The 20,329-nt window shown below is 37.3% G+C and overlaps 1 protein-coding gene across 1 annotated transcript in view; it reads left to right on the top strand.

The window, feature by feature from the left end:
- Window positions 1–20,329, top strand: part of LOC150096008 (CAAX prenyl protease 1 homolog) — a 132,511-nt gene that overhangs the window by 22,872 nt on the left and 89,310 nt on the right. The window contains exons 2-3 of the mRNA XM_090408982.1: window positions 14,115–14,261; window positions 18,492–18,578. Coding sequence (XP_090265108.1) covers window positions 14,115–14,261; window positions 18,492–18,578 — 234 coding nt within the window. The remainder of the gene's footprint in view (window positions 1–14,114; window positions 14,262–18,491; window positions 18,579–20,329) is intronic.

Here is a 20,329-nt window from a genome sequence, read left to right as displayed (position 1 = left end):
TCCACAGGCCAAGAAGTGACATTCTTAATGAGTCTGTGGAGAGTTCTAATCTGAGAGCTGGTCGGATTATATTCAATGGGGAGGTAAGTCATACGGTCTAGTACTAAAGCAGTTAGCTTACCTTTGTAGTCTTTTTGATTGAGCACCACAATGGCGTTTCCCTTATCTGCCTTGGTGATTACTATTTTTTTGTTGTTTTTCAATTCTTGTAGGGCTGCATATTCGTTTTTAGATAAGTTGGTTTTTGGAGGTTTGGCTTTAGTGAGAACACTGACTACATCCAGTCTAACATTGTTGGCGATATGGTTAGGCAGGTTGCGAATCCCACGTTCTATCTGGATCATGATTTCTTCGGCAGGTATTCTTTTTGGAGCTAGGGCGAAATTGTGACCACGTGAAAGTGCGGTGAGTGCTTCAGGCTTTAAAACTGCCGACGAGAGGTTGAACTACAGTGTTGAGGGGTGGCTGTGGTAAGGAAGTAGAATTCTTTGTCAGGTTTTCGTATTTTTTCAAGTGAGTATTTTTTCGAATTCTTTTTTCTTCTGTTTCTTTTGCTTTCTGCTTTCTTCCTCATTTGCTTTGTGTTAGTGCCTGCGTACACACCATATCTTTATGTTCCTGAAGATGGCAATGTGACGTTGCCGAAATATAGAAGTTATTCATTAAAGTTACTTTTAATTAATATACTTTATATGCGTTGTTAATTCCGTAAACTAATTACCAGTTAACTCTACTTTGCTAAATACATCTGACCCTCTCCAATACTACGTAATTCTCCTAGTATGACACTACTACCATCAACGGCATCTACCATCCAGCATCGCCAACAGTATTTTTTGTCTGTAAATTGCATGTGTTCTGAAGGCTGATTTGTCTGTAGGCGGGATGAAAAACTTCAGTTTCTGGGACAAAAATTCCTGCTACCTCCATATGAGATCGGCTAACTCACCTTCAATTGAAAAAAAGCCAATATAAGAATTCCCTTCATCACACGAGAATCAAACCAAGGTCTTTTCCAATTGAAGGACACGATGTTCCTCTGTTCTTCCAATTTACTATAGAAGCACCTAATATTAGATCATGTACATATTGTGTATATTTTTATTTATAGAACATAATTATTGCATATATGCTATTGATACTTGGTTGTTTTTATCTGTTTTTAATGCCCTTCTTTACACTTGCTTTTTTATACTCTTTTTCTATATTTGCCTATGCTGTTGCTTTATTTATTAAGTAATTATTATCTTGCATACTGCTGTGAACTGTATTGGCACAGTATGTCATTAGCTATCCTTGTTTCACTAAACCCTTAACCAAACTAAATTCAGGTGAGTAGCCAGTCCCATATCAAGGTGGTTGGTTTTTCATCCCATAAAGACAAAATGGCCAGAAAAAATTTAACAGACATAACCACAACTGATTCACTATAGTAACTCTCCCACAGTTTGTTTCACTTCTGTCTTTCTCGTACTGATATGCATAGACATGTCATTCCTACATTTTCTGTTGGACCTGTTAGAACACGAGCAGGAATGATAGATAACATCTCCTTTACAGTTCAAATTAACCAAACCTGCTTCTCTTCTTCCTCTTCTGTTTCATTTGCTGTGCTCTCTCTGGAACAGCCATCTTCATGAAGTGTTACTCAAAACCATGACTTCCAGCTTTTCAAGAAAAATATCAATATGTTCCTTCTTTCCCAGTTCTTGATTATGCCCTACACGTCACGAATATTATTTTGTAACCTCCATGGAGTCAGACTTATTGTGGGAGGTTCACTCAACGAACATGTTTATCATAATGATATTTTGAAGTTATTTACTCTACCTGCATTCACAATGGACTCTGGTAATGCATTCCACTCACTAATGACTGACTCTCCATGCAAAAAATCTTCTCCTCACACCCTTCTTCACTACATCTTTTTACAGCTTCCATGGATGACCCCTTGTTCTTTCCATCTTAACATTCATTCTTTTTATAATTCCTTCTGTATTTATTCTTTCTGTATAACTCCTTTAGTGTTTCCACTAAAGATTGGTGGAAAGGAGGTGGTGGACCCTCTAGTGTTTCTACATCAAAATGAAAACCAAGTTACCAAATCTGAGCACAATAGTCCATATGTAGTCTGACCAATGCCTTATATAGACATCAGCACCTTCTTATTCCTACCTGTCAGTACGTGGCATTGCTTGCCCATATTTACAATGGGACATTCAGTAGATCATCAACACTGATTTCCATTGTAAATATGGGCAAAAAAAATATGAATTATTTATAGAAAATTATATATTAAAAACTTGTCTATATTGGTGTCCTAAACTCGTCAATTCACACTTCATACATGTAAAAGAGATGAAATTCAGAAAACAAAAACACAACTCATGACAAACAACAATGTTCAGTTGGATTGGTTGACACAAACCAATCGCAGCCACTGACTTCTGGGTGCTATTGTTTCAGTGCCTTGCCTCACCTACTGGGTGGCTTAAAACTACTAGAATGCTAAGAATTTGACCCACTGCACCATCTGTATGTCTGTTCAAAGTGCTGAAAGGTGTTCGTATTTGTGACCACACACCTGGGCTATTAATGCGAAAGTGGTGCACTTTTTGCACATCAAAAAGTGTCCTCTTCATGAAGCATTAGTATATAGTGTTTAATTTTAGGAATCATGTGAAGCCAGGAAACAATTAGGGGAGACTAATAGGAATAAATGCAAAAATATAACATCAGTGATATTACTATTCCATTGGTGTGCACCACACACACCAAGCACATACTGAATATATATATATGTGCTCCTGATGTCAATGTACTTTTTATAATAGCTGTAATATGATGCGAGATCTTTGCAACACTTGCAATGTGCCCTCAGAACTTCAGTCCACTGTCAACCATCACTCCAAGATACCGAATCTCATCCTATAATTCATGAAGTACAGCTTTATCAATACATTATGCAGCCTTAGATCTCTGTATCACAAAGCGTAACACCTTGCATTTATTAATATTAAAACTACAACCCCACTCATTTCTCCAAGCTAAAGGTCTATTCAAATCTTTCTAATGAGAATTAACATCAGCAATACTAGTGATAATTCTACGTAACTTTGCATCATTGGCAAACATTTGAAGATCCCCAACCAGTTCACATGACATATCATTAACAAATAAGTGAAACAGTAGAGGCCCAAAAACAGAAACCTGAGGCATGCCATTGTTCACTTTCCTTTGCTCCTACACAACTTGCTGGTATGGTTCAGAGAGCCAATCTATGATCCATCTAACCAATATACCTATCCTATATTCCTATCCTCTGTGGTTTGTACACCAACTTATGTGGCAGACTTTGCAAAAGTGTTTGATAGAATCCAAGAATATCACTAAATGTGATTATCCCTTATTCAATGCATTTGTTACCTTATCATAAAGCATAAGCAGATGATATATCATACATACACCAATGATATACCACGATGAAGTGTTCATTAAATAATTCCACTTTATTTTGTTATGGTTACTCTGCTACCATAACTATCCACCAGTGTCGACCTGCCATAATTATTTTTCTTCTTGCTTGCCATGTTGTAGTAAAATTTCCTTTCATAAGTTTTGAGCTGACTGGCCAATCTCTCTCTCTCTCTCTTTTTTTCAACTATTCCTGTCACTTTTCTGACTGTCAGTGTATATATTCTTCATGCATCTCTTCACTGCAGACTGTCTTGTATTTCCTCCATAACTTCTTTTGTAACACCGATTGCTTGATTTAGTCATCATCCATCTCACTCCTCTATTTATTCACTTAATTCTTGGTATGCAGTTGTGCACTGATTGTATTAGATACTGCGTTATTTCCCATGCACTGTCAACATCTTTTCTGCACAACTCAACTCCATGTATTGATGCTAGTTGACTATGAAGCTTCTCATATTCACTCACCTTATAGTTCCTTATATAGGCCTTCTTGATAACTTTTTCCTCTTTGACTACTTTCCAAACCAATACCTCATGATTACTTTCACCAACAGGTGGCAGTATTGATACCTCATTCACAACTACATCCTGTGAGGATATCACTAAATCTGACACTGATAAACCTCATATTGCTTCTTTCACATGTTGCTTTAGATAGTTATCCTGCAGAAACTCGAACAAATTCACTCTCCTTTTTTATGCACTCTCTCTTCTTTTCAATTCACATTCCTATAATTAACATCTCTCATAAAATTTAAAATTAATTAAATTAAATTAAATTTAATTTTATTAAACATAAAATTAAATGTTTACATTTGTGTAAACATTTAATGTTTACACAAATTAGTTGTGTGAACATTAAATGTTTACACAACTAATTTGTGTAAACATTTCATAATCAGTACTCTCCACATTCCAGATCTATAACAACATCCTATTAGATATACTATTCTGTTGATCTCAACTTCACACCAAACAACTTCAAAATTTTCACTTGCACTACTGTTTTCCACTTCCACTCTTGAAGGACACAATTCCTCTGCTACCATTAACAATACTCTCCCTCCTCTCTTTTTCATATCCTTTAAGAAAATTCTGTATCTTACCATTTCAAGTCCTGAGTATATCATCCTGAGTCCACCAAGTTTCACATATGCCAATTATTTTTGCGCTTACTGATTTATTCAATGCTACAAACTTAGTCCCTTTGTTTCTGATACTCCATAGATTATTATACAAGCGTAACAATTCTCCACTCTCTTTGAGGCCATCCCAACAACACAATCACTCTTTACTTTCTCTGCTACAGTGCACTTCTCTCTTTGTTTTGACCATCCCTGTTTCCCCGATCCTGACTGATTTTCATTCTCATTCATGTTCTTATCATCCCCACCATTTTATGCTGCATCACTCGCCCACTATAATCACTTCCTCACCTTGGTATCCATCCTCTTCTTTTCCTTCACAACCTTCTTCTCAACGTCTCTCTGACTCTTGGCAGTACTAATTTCATATGAACCCTGTGTACTCTTAGTAAACAACAATTGCTCTATATGACCAACACCAAACTCACTCAAATACATTCCATCGACTTTGAATCATTCCAACTTTCCTTTGAATTGATTCCATATGTTCACAAATTGAATACTCTCTGCCTGACATAATTCAGCCATCTTATCATTGAGTATCACTGCTCTCCTTCTCAGTTCACTACTGTCATATCTGGACAACAAACCAACCACTTTTCCAATGACGCTATTATTCTTCACCTCCTGCAACAATCAAATACCTTTCCACATTCTTTGTCTCATGTTCATGCCACTACCACTAATTCTGATGCCTATTCCTTCCTTCCTATGCAAAGCATCTGATTGTTTTATTGTACCACCTATAAAACATGTTGTATGCACTTATTTTTTACTACATCTTTAATGATTGAGTTACCATAGAAAGCAACTCTATTATCTTTAGATACCTGCATTTTATTAACTTCCTTGACATTTACATTAGTTATTTTGTTCTTTAATTGCTCAATATCCTCCTCCATACATTTAACCCGACTCTTCATTTTCATTGACTCTTGCTTAAGCTTTTCCATGTTACTTCTTATTGCTGTGACAAGCACTTCCATCCTCCCTAGTAACACTGTTCTGTTCTCATTTTTGGAATGTCCTAACCTTCGATAGGTTGTAATAGTAGTGTCATCGTGCGTAAGTAGAGACATCTAAGTGCTAGAGATGTGCAGAGTAGAGTGGAGTGCACTCCTGTGATTAGTCCTTGTAGGTGTCACATGTAATAATAATATGTTCCTTTTTATTGTTTAATCTAACACTAAGACGTTTTTCATATCTGTCCATAGTAAACCTGGTCACAAGAACAGGGCACTTCATAAACTCCTGAATGTGATAAAGAAGAGATTTTTCCTTAAGTGAATGGATGAGGATTGCCAATTTGACATACGGTTTTAAATTTAATCCCTTCCCTACTCAGTTAAATTCATTTGCTGCCTCTATCGCTCTCTTAATACCACCAACCACTCTGAGCTCTTTAATTTCCTCTCTTTAAAAGTTGATTTTCCCCAGTCCCACTCTCTTAACAGTGAAATCATCCTCCTAGGTGATTTTAATGTCCATAACACCAATTGGCTTTCCCCTTCCAGTTGTATGGATTGTGCAGGCAGAGATGCTGAAACATTTGATATCACTAATGACCTTACACAAATTGTTCACAAGCCGAACAGAATACCAGATAATCCGAACCACTCCCCAAATACCCTAGATCTCTTCCTTATTAATGACCCTTCCAAATATGCAGTGAATGTAGTTGAGCCCCTTGGGTAATTCTGACCACACCCTAGTGCTCATCTCTTCCTCCCATGCAACAACGCTTACATAGTCACTCCCACACAAGAGTAGTTTGGCATTATAACAGAGCCAAATGAGACAGCCTCCGAGACTACTGTGCTTCATTCCCATGGTTGGACTATTGTTTCCGGTCTTCCAATCCAAACATATGCACTGAATGTATCACCAAAGTAATTCTCACTGGCATGAAAACATACATTCCCTACACTACTCTGAATTGCTGTCTTCTATCTAAACTCTGGTTCCCCAAATGATGTGCCAAGGCTGTACAAATGAAAAATCAGGTATACCACAACTGGCTCAAATCAAGAATTCCATCAACCTTCAGTATAGGCATTGAAGCCTATACTGAAGCCCGAAACAGATGCAAGAAAATTATCAATTCTTCCAAAACAGAATTTGGACAGGCAAAAAGCAGGAAACTTGCAGCCTGTCCAAATGGCAGCCATGCCTTTTGATCTCTTCCCAAAGCAATTGGTCGTAACTTTTTCCCTGCACTATTCCCACCCCTATCATACCCAGATGGCTCAATTGCAACATCACACAGAAAAAGCTAATCTCCTGGCTTCACACTTTGCCTTCAAGGCACACATAACTGACAATGGCAAATGCCCTCCAGTCAATCCAACTGCCCAATTCCCCCTGTATCCTTTTGCCAGAATGAGTTTAAACTTGTTGTCTAAATTTGACACAAAAAGTCTCCTGGTCCTGATGGTCTATGCACCAGAACTAACTCCTATCCTATGCCATCTGTACATATCTCTTACTCCACTGGTATATATATCCCAAAGCCTGGAAATTGGCCTATATTCAACCCATTCCTAAAAAGGTTGAAAAATTGCTATCTAACTACTGCCCTATCTTACTCACCTCAGTCCTATCTGTGATGGAGAAAACCATCAATTCTCAACTCCTACTCTACCTTGAAGGTACCCATCTATTAAGCAAACACCAGAACAGATTCTGTCGATGCCGATCAACAGGAGATCTTCTCTCATATATCACCAATCTCTGGACAAATGCCATGGAGAAATTTTTGCAAATCCCAAGTGGTTGCACTTGATATCTCTAAAGCCTTTGACAGGGTCTGGCACAAAGGCTTATTAAGGAAACTCCTATCATTTGGACTGCTCAGGACTTCTGCAGATGGATTGCCAGCTTTCTGTTTGGGCACACATTATATGTGATGGTAAACGGTTCCCTGTCCTCTCACCATCCAACTAATGTTATGGTCCCACAAGGTGAGAGAACCAAACCTTGTGGGAGACTGGACCAACCCTCTTCCTTCTATATATCAATGACCTACTTCAGTTGACCTCTAACCCAATACACAGTTTTGCAGATGAGCACATAGCACTCTTCCCTTTCATTTTACAAATCCTACTTTACACAACTCATCTCAACCCACAGAGCGTCAACCACCACTGCCCTTAATTCTGATCTCCAAGCCATCCTCCAACGGGACTCAGATAACCTCATCAACTTCAACGCTAGTAAAACCCAGTTCTGTCTTATTTCTCGCAAAAAAAAACAACCATTTTCCCCCAGTATTATTTTTTAATAACACTCAAATTCCCAGATAAGATGAGATTTCTCTTCTCAGAATTATCCTGGCATAAACTCGTTCAAGACACAAGCATTGCATCCTCAGCTTCCAAAAAACTAGTATTTCTCTTTCGCTCAAGACGTTACTTCACCTCTAAACAGCTGTTAACACTTTACAAGTCACAAATCCGCCAAGCTCTCGAATACTGCTCTCACATATGGAGTGGGGCTCCAAAAAGCTCCCTCAAAATGCTAGACTCAATACAGAGGAGAACAATTAGACTGATAAATGACCCATCTCTTACCAATTCGCTTCCTTCACTTTCACATAGACGTTTGGTCTCTGCAATTTGTATATTCTATAAATATTTCCATGGGACATGTTCATCTGAAACAGCATCAATAATTCTCCCACTCTGTAATGAAGCCTATTGGAACATCTAAGCTGCTGCTCAATATCCTTTCACAGTACACCTTGAAGCCCACAGAACAAGTTCCTCCTCCTTCATCCCTACTACTGTGGAACAGTCTTCCCCCTGACAAATGTAAACAAGTTTCTCCTTTCCCAACCCACTACCCATATACAGTACTAATATGCTCTAGGTTGATCAGCCAACCTCTCGTGTAAGGGCCCAACATAAAAAAAAAAAATACAGTCCATAGCTGAAATTTATTTATTGAGAACTCTAGATATCTTTTCAGAATATATGGGATGATTTGAATGTATGGGATGGTAGCAGTTTTTTTACTGCAGTCTTGTGTGGTAGGCAATGGAGGGGATTTTCGGGGAGCATTTAGTATTTTTTCTGTCCTATGGAGATTATTGCCATTGGCTAAGAAGGTGTGATGTGAGTGCATTCAGGTAAGAGCATTGTTATTGGAACAAATAGCTTTTTTGGGATACCATACTGTTGAGCTGAATGATGGTGTGACTGTGCAAATATCTCCCTGTGTGGGTGATAAGGAACCATTTGGAATCCTTGTGATTAGTGTATCCAGGAAGGGCAGACAGTCGTTAGCTTCCTGTTCCATTGTGAAGTGGATTTTAAGGTGTTGGCTATTTAAATGTACTAAAAATGTATCTAATGTGTCTGGACCATGTGGCCAAATAGTGTGAGTGGCTGTATTCATAGTTAGCTTTTCCAAGTGTTCTATGTAGAAATTGGCTAAAGGAGGAGGGAGCCCATTGCTGTCCCATCTAGTTTGTATATCTTTCCTTTCCATGTAAGATAACCTGCATGTACTGTAAATTTAAGTAGTTCAAATATATCAGGGATAAATGTGACTTTAGTAAATCAAGAGTTTCAGTTAACAGTACATTTGTAAATGGTGAAATGATATCAAAACTAATCATTGTCTGAACTTAACTAATCATTATGTCTCTCACAAATTATTTGTGAGATTGGCCAGTAATTTAGTTAAATGTTAAGCAAGTTTGTATGTGGGACTGTTTTCTTCTCTCTCTCTCTCTGCCTCACTTCTTTTCCCTTGCATTGATCATGCATCATGTCCATTCATCCTTCTTTCCCTTACTTGCACTCTTTTGAAAAATCTTATTTTCCCCTTGTTCTTTCATTCTCTCAGCTTCTTATTCCATGTAATTGTCCCCTTTCTCTATCATTCTCTTGACTTGACTCTCTTTTTTTTCTCTCTCTCACTTCCACTCTTGTTCTTGTGTCAGATAATCTTATCTGAAGCATCCTTAACTTCATTTGCTATCAACTCAGCTCTCATGCATTTCACCTCTTTTCTGACCTCTTCTCTTCCCCCCCCCCCCCAGCTCCTCAGAAAGCACTGGCAGGCCATTCTCACGTGACCTTCAGATCTACAACAAAAGTTTGAGAATTAATTAGTACTAAATGAACAGCTGATTGGTGCAGATTCCTTCCAGAAGCCTTTTTGAGGCAAGGTTATTGTTGTCTAATTTCCTGAATTGAACTGAATCCAGAAGGTGAAGGAAATTTTGTTTTCAACCCTGAAGATATTTCAAAGTGCAAATTGTCAAGAGAAATATCCTGTTCATAAATCTGATACAAAGACTCATCTTGTATTCTCATGCACCTTCACGTAATGATTCAGATTGATTTTGTGTTATAACTATAACAGCCCTCACACTGATGTTGTGAAGGACTTCCAAGAATGATGAACTAACTCATGCAACTCTTCGTAAGCAAACAATCAAACCTTATAGTTGAGTACTGCTCACTGACAGCTAGTTTTCCCCTTATTAGCAGCACCCCAGATGCATTCTTATATATCATCATAGAACTATTATCTTGATGTTGAGGATGATCAGCAAAAGGTGAAACAGGAGGCTCTTTGTATAAGAATGGAATGCCGGGTTCCATGTCTTGTACTGTTTCTTTAGTAATTTGACCGGATGTAGGAAACTCAGGTAGTATGAAACAAGAAACAGATGCTTGATCATCTCCCTATAGCATGTTTCTATAAAATGAAGTTGAATGTCAACTAATCCAATAGAGGCAAGATTGGACACTTTATTTGGAGCCAGAATTAATGTAAAACCTAGATGTAGATTATTGGAAGTGTGGACACACTATATGTTGTCATTGTCTCAAACATGAAGTTAATGAGTCCTGCTACTTCAACGAAATCTAAACTCTGTAAATGCTTATGCATGAGATTAGTATAAAAAAAAGTGTATATAAGTAGAGAGAGCTGAGAGAGCTCCCGAAAGTAAAGTATAATTTTGATTGAAAATTAGAATATAGGTTTAAATCATAACGTAATATTGTCTAATTTTGGTAGCTTGTTGTGTCTGTGTGATTTTGGTGTGAATTCCGTTTTATTTAATTTAGTATTTTAACGATCCGTTTCATAGATTAGCACATGGCACCAATGCGACGTAAGATAATGGCATCCAAAAATACAACGCCTTTGTTCAAAAATTGTAATGTGAGAGAGTTTGTCCAATCTGATGTGTGTGTGGGATGTATGCATTCCCAAATGAGGCTGGAATTTGGATTGAAAGTGATAGTGGTGGGAGAATGTGCAGAAAGTGTAAGCAAAGTGAGGAGTTGAAGTATGTGTCAGGTTGTGAGACGGTTATGGTTGAAGAAAGCCAGAATGTGAGTGAAAATAGTGGCATGATAGAGAATTGCGATGTACAAGATGGCAAAGAGAGTGGTGATCAAAGAAAGAGTGAAAGCAATTATACAGAGAGAGAGAAAATGGTTTAAATGATAAAAAAAAAAATGAGGAATTATTTGTAGGAAGTGAGATCGCTAGACTGCACGCAGCGATACAAAATGTGCAGTGGCAATTAGAGCACCTGCAAAACTCTTTCCAGAGTGATTCGGCTAACATAAATAAATAAGTGTTTGAAAGGAAAAATACGCGTAAGAGTGGGAGAGTTTCTGAAATGAAGGAAAGAGTGTATAGTGACTCGTTATTAAGAGGAGTGATAGTTGGGAGTTTAACTAAATCATACTTACTGGGTGCGAAATTTAAGGATGTAAGTGTTATTGTTGATAGCTGATGAACTACAACCAAGGAGAATTGAAGTTGTATCGCAGGATAGTGACAAGAGCTCATTTGAGGCTATTTGGTGTGAGATTGAGACTGGCAGAATAAAATATACAGTTGGGTGCTGCTATAGACCAGGTGATGGAATAGATGGTGGAGATAGTATGCATAAACAAATTGATGAAATGAGTGGAAGGGGGAGAGGACACATGTGAGGAAGGAAATGGATTTTATTCAGTTATTAAGGGATAACTATCTGAGACAGCATGTAATTGAAAATACTAGGGGTGTGAGAGTGCTTGACCTGGTAATAGCATCTGAGAATTTGACTGTAATGAATATGACCATGTTGCCACCTATTGGTGAGAGTGATCATAAGGTCTTGACCTGGGAGGTGGGTAAAGGTGTGGAATTTTCGATTAAGACAGGGTATATGTGGAATTACTGTGCTGACAAGTATGACAAGCTTAGGAGATTGCTTGGATCAGTGCTATGGCATGTACAACTGCAAGGGCTGGATGTCGATAGAGCATGGGAAGTGGTCAAGGAGCATTTACAGGAGGTTATGGCTGATTGTATACCTAGGGTCCGAATAGTAAAACAAGTAGGGGTTAAATGGATGGATAACACCATTAAGCCTGAGCTGCAAAAAAAGAAACAACTGTGGAGGGAATTTAAAGAAAGGGGTGACCTGCAGGCACACGAACGGTATAAAGTGCAGGCCAGAAAGGTAATGAGTGTGGTAAAAAAAAAAAGCAAAAGCGGATCATGAAAGGAAACTAGCTATGCAAGATAAAGAGAATCCCAAACAGTTCTTTCAATATGCTGCAAGGCAAGGAAAAAACTGTACATGGCAAAATGATTTTAAGGAATGACGATGGTAACGATGTCACTGAATCAATTGATATAGTGGAGTTACTGAGTGAGCACTTTGCAAAAGTATATCATCCAGGTGGTAACATTGAAAAAATGAAGGAACCATTAGTTTATACGGGAATTGTGATGAATGAAGTGGAGGTGAATAGTCTATTACAGAACCTTAATGTGGATACATCTGTGGGATTGGATGGTATACCGGCACGGGTCTTGCGTGAAGCGGCTAAAGAATTATCAGTGCCCTTGACCATGTTGTTTAATCTGAGTCTCGGGTCTGGTTTAGTCCCGAAGGTGTGGAAAGAGGGGAAAATGGTTCTACTGCATAAGGGAGGATCCAAGACTACGGTTGCAAATTACCGACCGATCAGCATATCAGGTGTCTTTGTCAATGTCTTGGAGAAAGTAGTCAAGGGAAAAATACAGGAATGGATTGATGAAAATGAGATACTGTACAGGGGACAGCAAGGCTTTGTGAAGGGCAGATCATGCCTCAGTAACTTGCTCAAGTTTTATAATACGGTGATGGCTGAACTGGATAAGGATAATGGGTTTACAGTGATACTGCTGGACCTGGCAAAGGCATTTGACAGGATACCACATGGAATTCTAATCTGTAAACTACAACATATGGGAATGGATGTAGGGTTGGTGAGATGGATAGGTGGGTGGTTGATGGAGAGATATCAAAGAGTAGTTTATTCAGGAGTAGAGTTCAAAAGACAGCCTGTGACTAGTGGTATGCTGCAGGGTTCTGTTCTTGGACCACTCTGTTTAATTTGTTCATTAATTTGTTATAGGGAAGGATCTAAGAGGAACAGTTCATTTGTTCGCTGATGATGCAAAGTTGGGTAGGGCAATAGTGAATGCAGAAGATGTCAAAATCTTGCAGGACGACTTGGATAGATTGGAGTTCTGGGCTAAGGAGAATGGATGTCAATTTAATGTGACAAAATGTAAGGTTATGCATTTTGGGGTGAAAAGATTAGCAGCAGTATACCACATTGGTGGAACTGTACTCCAGGAGATTGATGAGGCCTGGGACTTGGGAGTGTTGGTGGATAGGGAGATGAAGTTTAGGGGACACATTGCAAAAGTAGCTAAATCAGCTCATCAAATCACTTGGTTGCTGAAGAATACTTTGATGAGCAGAGACAACCAAGTTACTGTTCCTCTGTACCGAGCCTTGATAAGACCTCATCTCGACTACTGTGCCCAGATTTGGTCACCTAGGTTTCTTCTTGATGGGGAGGGGAGGTTGAGATGATCCATAGGCGAGTGACCAAGATAATAGCAGGTCTATGGAATGAACCTTATGAGAACAGGTTGAAGATTTGTGGGTTGCAGAAATTGGTTGATAGGAGGAAAAAAGGAGATATGATTGAGACATTCAAATTGCTGAAGGGTTTCTATAGGATTAATTCAGAGGATATTTTTGAGATCAGGACTGGTGGTGGTTGGAGGACTAGGGGACATCTATGGAAGCTGGACAAGAGTGTGGTTAGTGACGGTGCTAGAGCTGGGTTCTTTACTTTTAGAGTGGTAAATGAGTGGAATAAGCTGCCAGAGTCTGTTGTGGGTGCTATGACGGTGAGTGAGTTCAAGGCAAGGTATGATAGATACTGTGAGAATGTCGTATAGTTGTGTGGACATGATGTTTAGGGCCTCCCTCGATGAGTTTAAGGACTCCCTAGAGTCGCCCGTAATGAGGGGAAGCATATATTTTGTTTTCCATGTATAATTTTCTTAGTGTTTAGTTTTTATTTATTTATTTTACCTATATGTGATTTTTGAAAATTTCATCTTTTGCTCTTGATCTCACAGAACTAAAAATGCATCAGTAATCTTCATTTCTTTTATTTAAAGCACAAAATAGCTAAGAGAACACCATCAGTTCCTCCAGAACTAGCAGGAGTAATGGACCAAGAGACTTATAGCAAAGCTAGAGCTTATCATTTGGACAAGAGTGCATTTGGTTTCTTTTCAAACCTGTGGGAACAAATTTTACAAACAGTGAGTAGTAAACCATGAATTTAATTTTTAAAATATTTATTAATAAAATTTGAATTGTATTATTATGTGACACCTCCAGGGAGTCCTAAGACTCATCGAGGGAGAGTGTGCCAACAGCATTGAACGATTGATCCCCGTCCAAATTTGCCAGCAAAGGTTGGTTGATTGGTAGAGCCTCTACTACTAATAGCTTAAGCAAGTTTGAGAGCGGTTAGTAGTTGGACGGAGATCAATCATTCGATGCTGTTGGCACACTCTCCCTTGATGAGTCTTAGGACTCCCTGGAGGTGTCACATAATAATAACAAATAAAATTATTGCTTTGAAGCAGCTGTTTTTTTAATGAACTGTTCTCTTGATAAAATAATAGGAATTAAGTAATTAGTTATGAATAGCTTCAAGTTTTGAACAGTTTGTTCTATATAATTGACCTTTTTTAATGTTTGTTCAAAGCAGCATATTAATTATTTTATACAAATTTTCATATTTTTATTTCATCAATTTCTTGATATATATTGTCAAGGGGTGTATAGAATACTATGATAGTACTACATGAAAGGTTTGTTATTACTAACTTCTTATCCACAATTTTCTTCCATATTACTCTGTCAGGACTGATATTATCAAATCTTATAATTCAGTCTTCTATGGCACTTCTTACTGTATCAGTCCACCTAAATCTTGATCTCTCTCTCTCTCTCTCTGGATCTCTTCGTTGCTATCCTGGTACAAACACCTGTTTTGCCTAATCTTTCTTCTCCCATTCTGTTAAGTGACCATACTACCTGAGATTAGTTCTGCTCATACATTTCTGAATGTTAATATATAGTTCTTTTCAATATCCTTGTTTTTAATGTGATTCTTTCTATGCCATCTGTTCCCTTCCTTAATCTTTCTCAGAACTCTCATATCTGTAGTCCTCCAGTTCTTTAAATCAAGTGTTGTATTTCTAATCCAGATCTTGATCATAAGTTAAAATTGGTTTTGAATGCTGTCTTGTATATAGCTAATTTAGTGTTTTGACTAATTTCTCTTATTCCATATAAGTCTATTCATTTGGCTTCCTACCATACCAGCTTTGCTAATTCTATTTACTCTGTTTCTATAATTTATTATCTTCACTAAAAATTGTGCTTAAATACCTGAAATACTTTACTTACTCAGCTCTCCATTCAGAATGCAGTTGATGTTTTTAAAGTTCTTGCCTATTTTCATAGTGTCTTTTTATTGCTGATTTTCATATCAAATTTATTGCAGCAGTTATTCAATTTAGTTAGGGAATTCTTCAGACTTATACTGGATTTATTCAGATATACATTATCTGCTTAAAGTAATGAGCTGAGATAATGTTGATCTCAACATTATCTTTTGATATTAGGTTTAATGCCACTTTCCTTCATGATGATCCATAGAGATGATCAAGAACAGTGGAGATAATGTGCACCCTTGTGTCATATCTGATTTAATATCAAACCATATTCTTGTACTTCAATTCTGTTATCTAACAAATCAAATATATTCCTCGATATAATGCCCCATTTGCACTATATAATTGTTGCATTTTTAACATATTGAAAGTTCTTTCTACCAGTTTAAAATTTGTATATAACTTCATCAGTTTTTGATCTAAAAATTTGGTCTATTTTCTTGGCTTTTAAAAGGACCAAGCAACAAATTTCATTGCTTATTTCTTTTAAAAGACTAGTGGCTGTCCTAGAATAGATGTGGAGGACATTATAATTACATATAAAGTTGAATGTCGGTTTTGAAATTTCTACAATTTCTCTGTAAAAGGTTTCCCTTGATATAAACCAAAGAGAACATTATTTAGTTTTTTCTGTTTTTCAATGATAACAATAAAAACTTATTTCTCATTGTGCTGAATTGAGTGCATATAGCATTTCCTTAAGCATTTGATGGAAGACTGTACATACACAGGTTGCTACCTTCATACCACATATTGCTACTTTATCTAGCAAATTGGAGTTGGTATGATCCTGAGATACATGAACCTTACTACAGATTAACATAAAGAAAAAGGAAGAATTAATCATCATTCTTAGCAGATACAGCGAGAAAAGATTATGCAATATTTGATATGAAGAAAAATTTTCCTACATGATGTGACCATAATACAAAGATTCAGGTTTATTACCACATGTTGGAAATATCTCTACATATATTATATCCATGTTCAGAAAATGTAAAATAAGATTTGTACAAAATTTCTACAAAAACTAGTCATTATTGTATTATTTCTTGTGAACTAAGGTGCCCTTGTGGTGATCTCTTAGTCTATCCGGTATATAGATCTTTTTTAGATTACAAAATGTGAAAGTTAGTGTGGAATGTAACAAAGAAAAAAAAAATCTGGATTAATGGTCTGCATTGAAATCAAGTCATTGCCATTAAATACAGTAGTTTTTTTTTACGTGCTATTTTGAAGTCAGTTATACTGCATTTGTAATAATACTTGTAGTCAGCACTGCAAGAAGACATTTTTAAGCTGTAGTTTATTTTGTAATTCATAGTACACTATCCCTTTAAAGTTATAATCCTTTTTGTAATAAACATGCTGGAATGGAATATTTATGTAGCATTATGTAGCGAATGTTAATCCTAGTTTCACATATTTATGAAGCAAATTTATTTCTTTGGCAACACACTTCACACATAAAAAAAAAAAAAAAAAAAAAAAAAAAAAAAAAAAAAAAAAAAAAAAAAAACTCAGCCCACTTCACACTCAAGCACATTGACATAATGGTCAGTTTTGATGTCTCCTCCTTATTCACAAATGTCCCACTCAAAGAATCCTTAGTGCTAATCCAAGCTAAATTTCCTCCCGATATCACAGCCCTTTTTCAGTTCACAATGAACTTGGGCTATTTTGTTTGGCAAGGAAAATTCTACAAACAAATAGAGGGGACAGCCATGGGTTCTCCACTCTCCCCACCCTTGGCCAACTTTTATATGGAGACTTTTGAAGAGAAAGCTTTAAACTCTGCCCCACAAAAACCAACCATTTGGCTTTGCTATGTTGATGATGTGTTCGCTATTTGGCCACATGGCTCCGATGCACTTCTCTTCTTCCTAACACATATAAACAACCAACAACCCAGAATCAAATTCACCCTGGAAGAAGAAAAAAAACTGCTTTCCTTTCTTATACACACTAGTCACCCGCTAGCTTGATGGAACTTTGGTTTTCTCAGTCTATAGAAAACCCACCCATACAGACAGATACATTCACCAACAATCCCACCATCCCTCCTCGTAACAATATGGAGTCATTAAGACACTACACAACAGGGCTAAACTTATCTGTTCAAATGACAATGCCCTAAACCACAGAACTAAACCACATTCTCAACACTTTCTCAGCCAGTGGCTACCCCCCCCCCCAAAAAAAACCCCAAAAATATTGAAACCAGTAACCCCCCCCAACAACAACAATGATTATTCTAAATCCATCACCATACCCTATATCTGAGGCACCTCGGAAAAAATTACAAAAATCCTAAAAAAAACATGACTTAACTCTTGTTACAGACCATATAAAAAAATTGGCATCCCTTATCCGCTCTACTAAAGACCCCCCCCCCCCCCAGACCTACCTGGTGTATACCAGGTCCCTTGCAGCTGTAAGCTGTCCTACTTTGGCCAAACAGGCAGGACAGCCAATATCAGAATTTCAGAACACAAGGACTACATCCGGTTTCAGCAGTACAGCCACTCTGGTCTTGCTGACCATGCACTGGATACCTGCCATAGAATATGGTGGAAGAAAGCCACGATAATACACCGTAGTAAATACAAGTATGAAAGGCTTTTCATGGAATCAGCTTCAGCCCTAAGAAACAATCCGAACCTCAACAAATTTGGCTGCATGAGACTGCCTCAAATTTGGGAAACCTACATCAGAAGACCTTCAGCCCAATCGCCCAAGAATACCAACATTATTTATTTCTATTATTTAATAGAAATAAATACCTGATGGTGCCCCCTAAGGGGGGCACCATCAGGACTTTAGGAGAAATAATAGCTTCCTGCTTCTTCCTCATTTACTGTTTGTTGTGCCTGCGTGTACGTGTCTTGTTCTCAAGTTTCTTGAAAATGGCAACATGACGTTGCCGAAATATTGAAGTATATTAAAATTTATTTTAATATATATCCTAGTGACGTTGTAATATCCTTAAATTACTTAGTAAAAAATGTATTTCTTTATTTTTAGTTCATCCTTATATATGGAGGTATTCCATTTTTGTGGTCTCTAAGTGGCAGTATAATGGCAAAATATGGTTATAGTTCAGATCATGAGGTATGAAAACACAAACACTTTTTTCATTCTCTTTCTTAATATAGTATTTTTAAGAAAATGTTAAAATAGATAACTCCATCTTTTAGAAAGAATTGAAAGTTATTTGATTTTGAATATCATGCAGGGTATCTAAAAATATAAATGAGAATTTTGCAGTATAGCAAAGTAAAATGTCAGAATATTGCTGCCTTGTTTAGGTCACTATCTTTCCACATAAGTCAATGACACATACACACCTGATTATTTGAATAAGTTCATGGGTTTTTAAATTTATAGGGCTCTTTTGTTTAAAAAAAAAGTTGTTTGACCTATAATTGTTTTAAATAGTATTTGTTAATGAAGATACAAGAATTAATTGGCCTGATTTGCAAAATTTAATTCAGCTTTAAAGAACAAAGAAATCTAAGTAGTTAAGACCTTAACTTTACTGCTGTCAATCATGCTAAATGTGTGGGAGTGGAGTTAAAATAAATGAACAGGGATGGAATAAGGTTTGATGAAAGTTATGAAAGAAGATAGACAAGGATTTGAAGTTATGGGAGGAAGATTGTGTGTTGGGGGGGAGAGGACAAAAATGGAAGGAGGAGGATTGAAAGTTATACATTGAATCAAGGGTGTGTTTGCATATTAATTATTCGTTTATTGCAGTATATCAGTATAGTGCGATATGCTGTTGGATAGGTATCAGTCAGCAGGTTGTGTGAGGGAGCGATATTCCAAAAGAGGAAGGTCACTAGCAGATCGTGGCAGAGATCTGTTTTATGGCTATTATTGTTTAATATATGTTAATGATATTGGGACAGGCTTAACTGCCAGTATACAACTGTTTGCCAATGATGCAAAGCTGATGGAAGCTATTTATATACATCTGATTCTATAAAAAGATTTCCAGCAGTTGCTCTCATCTGGATGCTTCTGAAGTAATTTAGAAAGTCATTAACAGTCAGCTTCACTTACGAACTTAGGAGTGAAGATACAGGAGGCAAGGTTGAGATGGTTTGGTCATGTGATGAGGAGGGAGGACGAATATGTGGGAAGAAGGGTCATGCAAATGGATGTGCAAGGAAGGAGGAAGCGTGGGCGGCCAAAGAAGAGATGGAGGGAGCTGGTAGAAGAGGACTTGAGGATGAAGAACTTGGATGTGGTGACAGCCCAAGATAGGAGGATGTGGAGGAGACTCATCATCAACAGTGACCCCACTTAAGTGGGAGAAGCTGCAGAAGAAGAAGATTAACAGTCATCTTCAACACTTAGAGAACTGTCATCTAATCAGTGACTAATATGGATTCTGCCAGTTAAAAAAGCACTATATTCTTCCTGTTTACATCACCTGCCTTGGGACATCTCATGGAAAGGTTTAGAAAAATCTATATGGTCAGTTATAGTTGCCATATCAAAGACATTTTATAGGGTTTTGGCATTGAGGGCTTCTCAGCAAATTGCTATCTTATAGTCTACCTTTCATCCTTTATAATTAGATTGCCAGTTTTCTTTCAGGCTGTTCATTGCATGTAATGATGGAAGGTAGTCTCCATATTTTCCTGTTTTATGCAGGTCATCTTCAGGGCTCTAATATCTCCTATCCTGTCTCCATCTCTCTCTCTCTCCATTCCTCTTACTCAATTAGTAAACCTTGCAGTGACAGTTATCAAGATCATTCCTCAAGCTTCAAAATCATCTTGAAGATTTCAAAGAAAAAAGACAAAAAAAATCATCTTTTGTCTTTTCTTGGTCAGGGGGAGACCTTCCTT

This window comes from Typopeltis vanoorti, chromosome 19, assembly GCF_054136105.1.
Source record: "Typopeltis vanoorti isolate ZY-2024b chromosome 19, IOZ_Tvanoo_1.0, whole genome shotgun sequence".
Taxonomy (NCBI): domain Eukaryota; kingdom Metazoa; phylum Arthropoda; class Arachnida; order Uropygi; family Thelyphonidae; genus Typopeltis; species Typopeltis vanoorti.
Note: the sequence above shows the minus strand (reverse complement) of the source record. Positions and strands in the feature narration are given on the sequence as shown.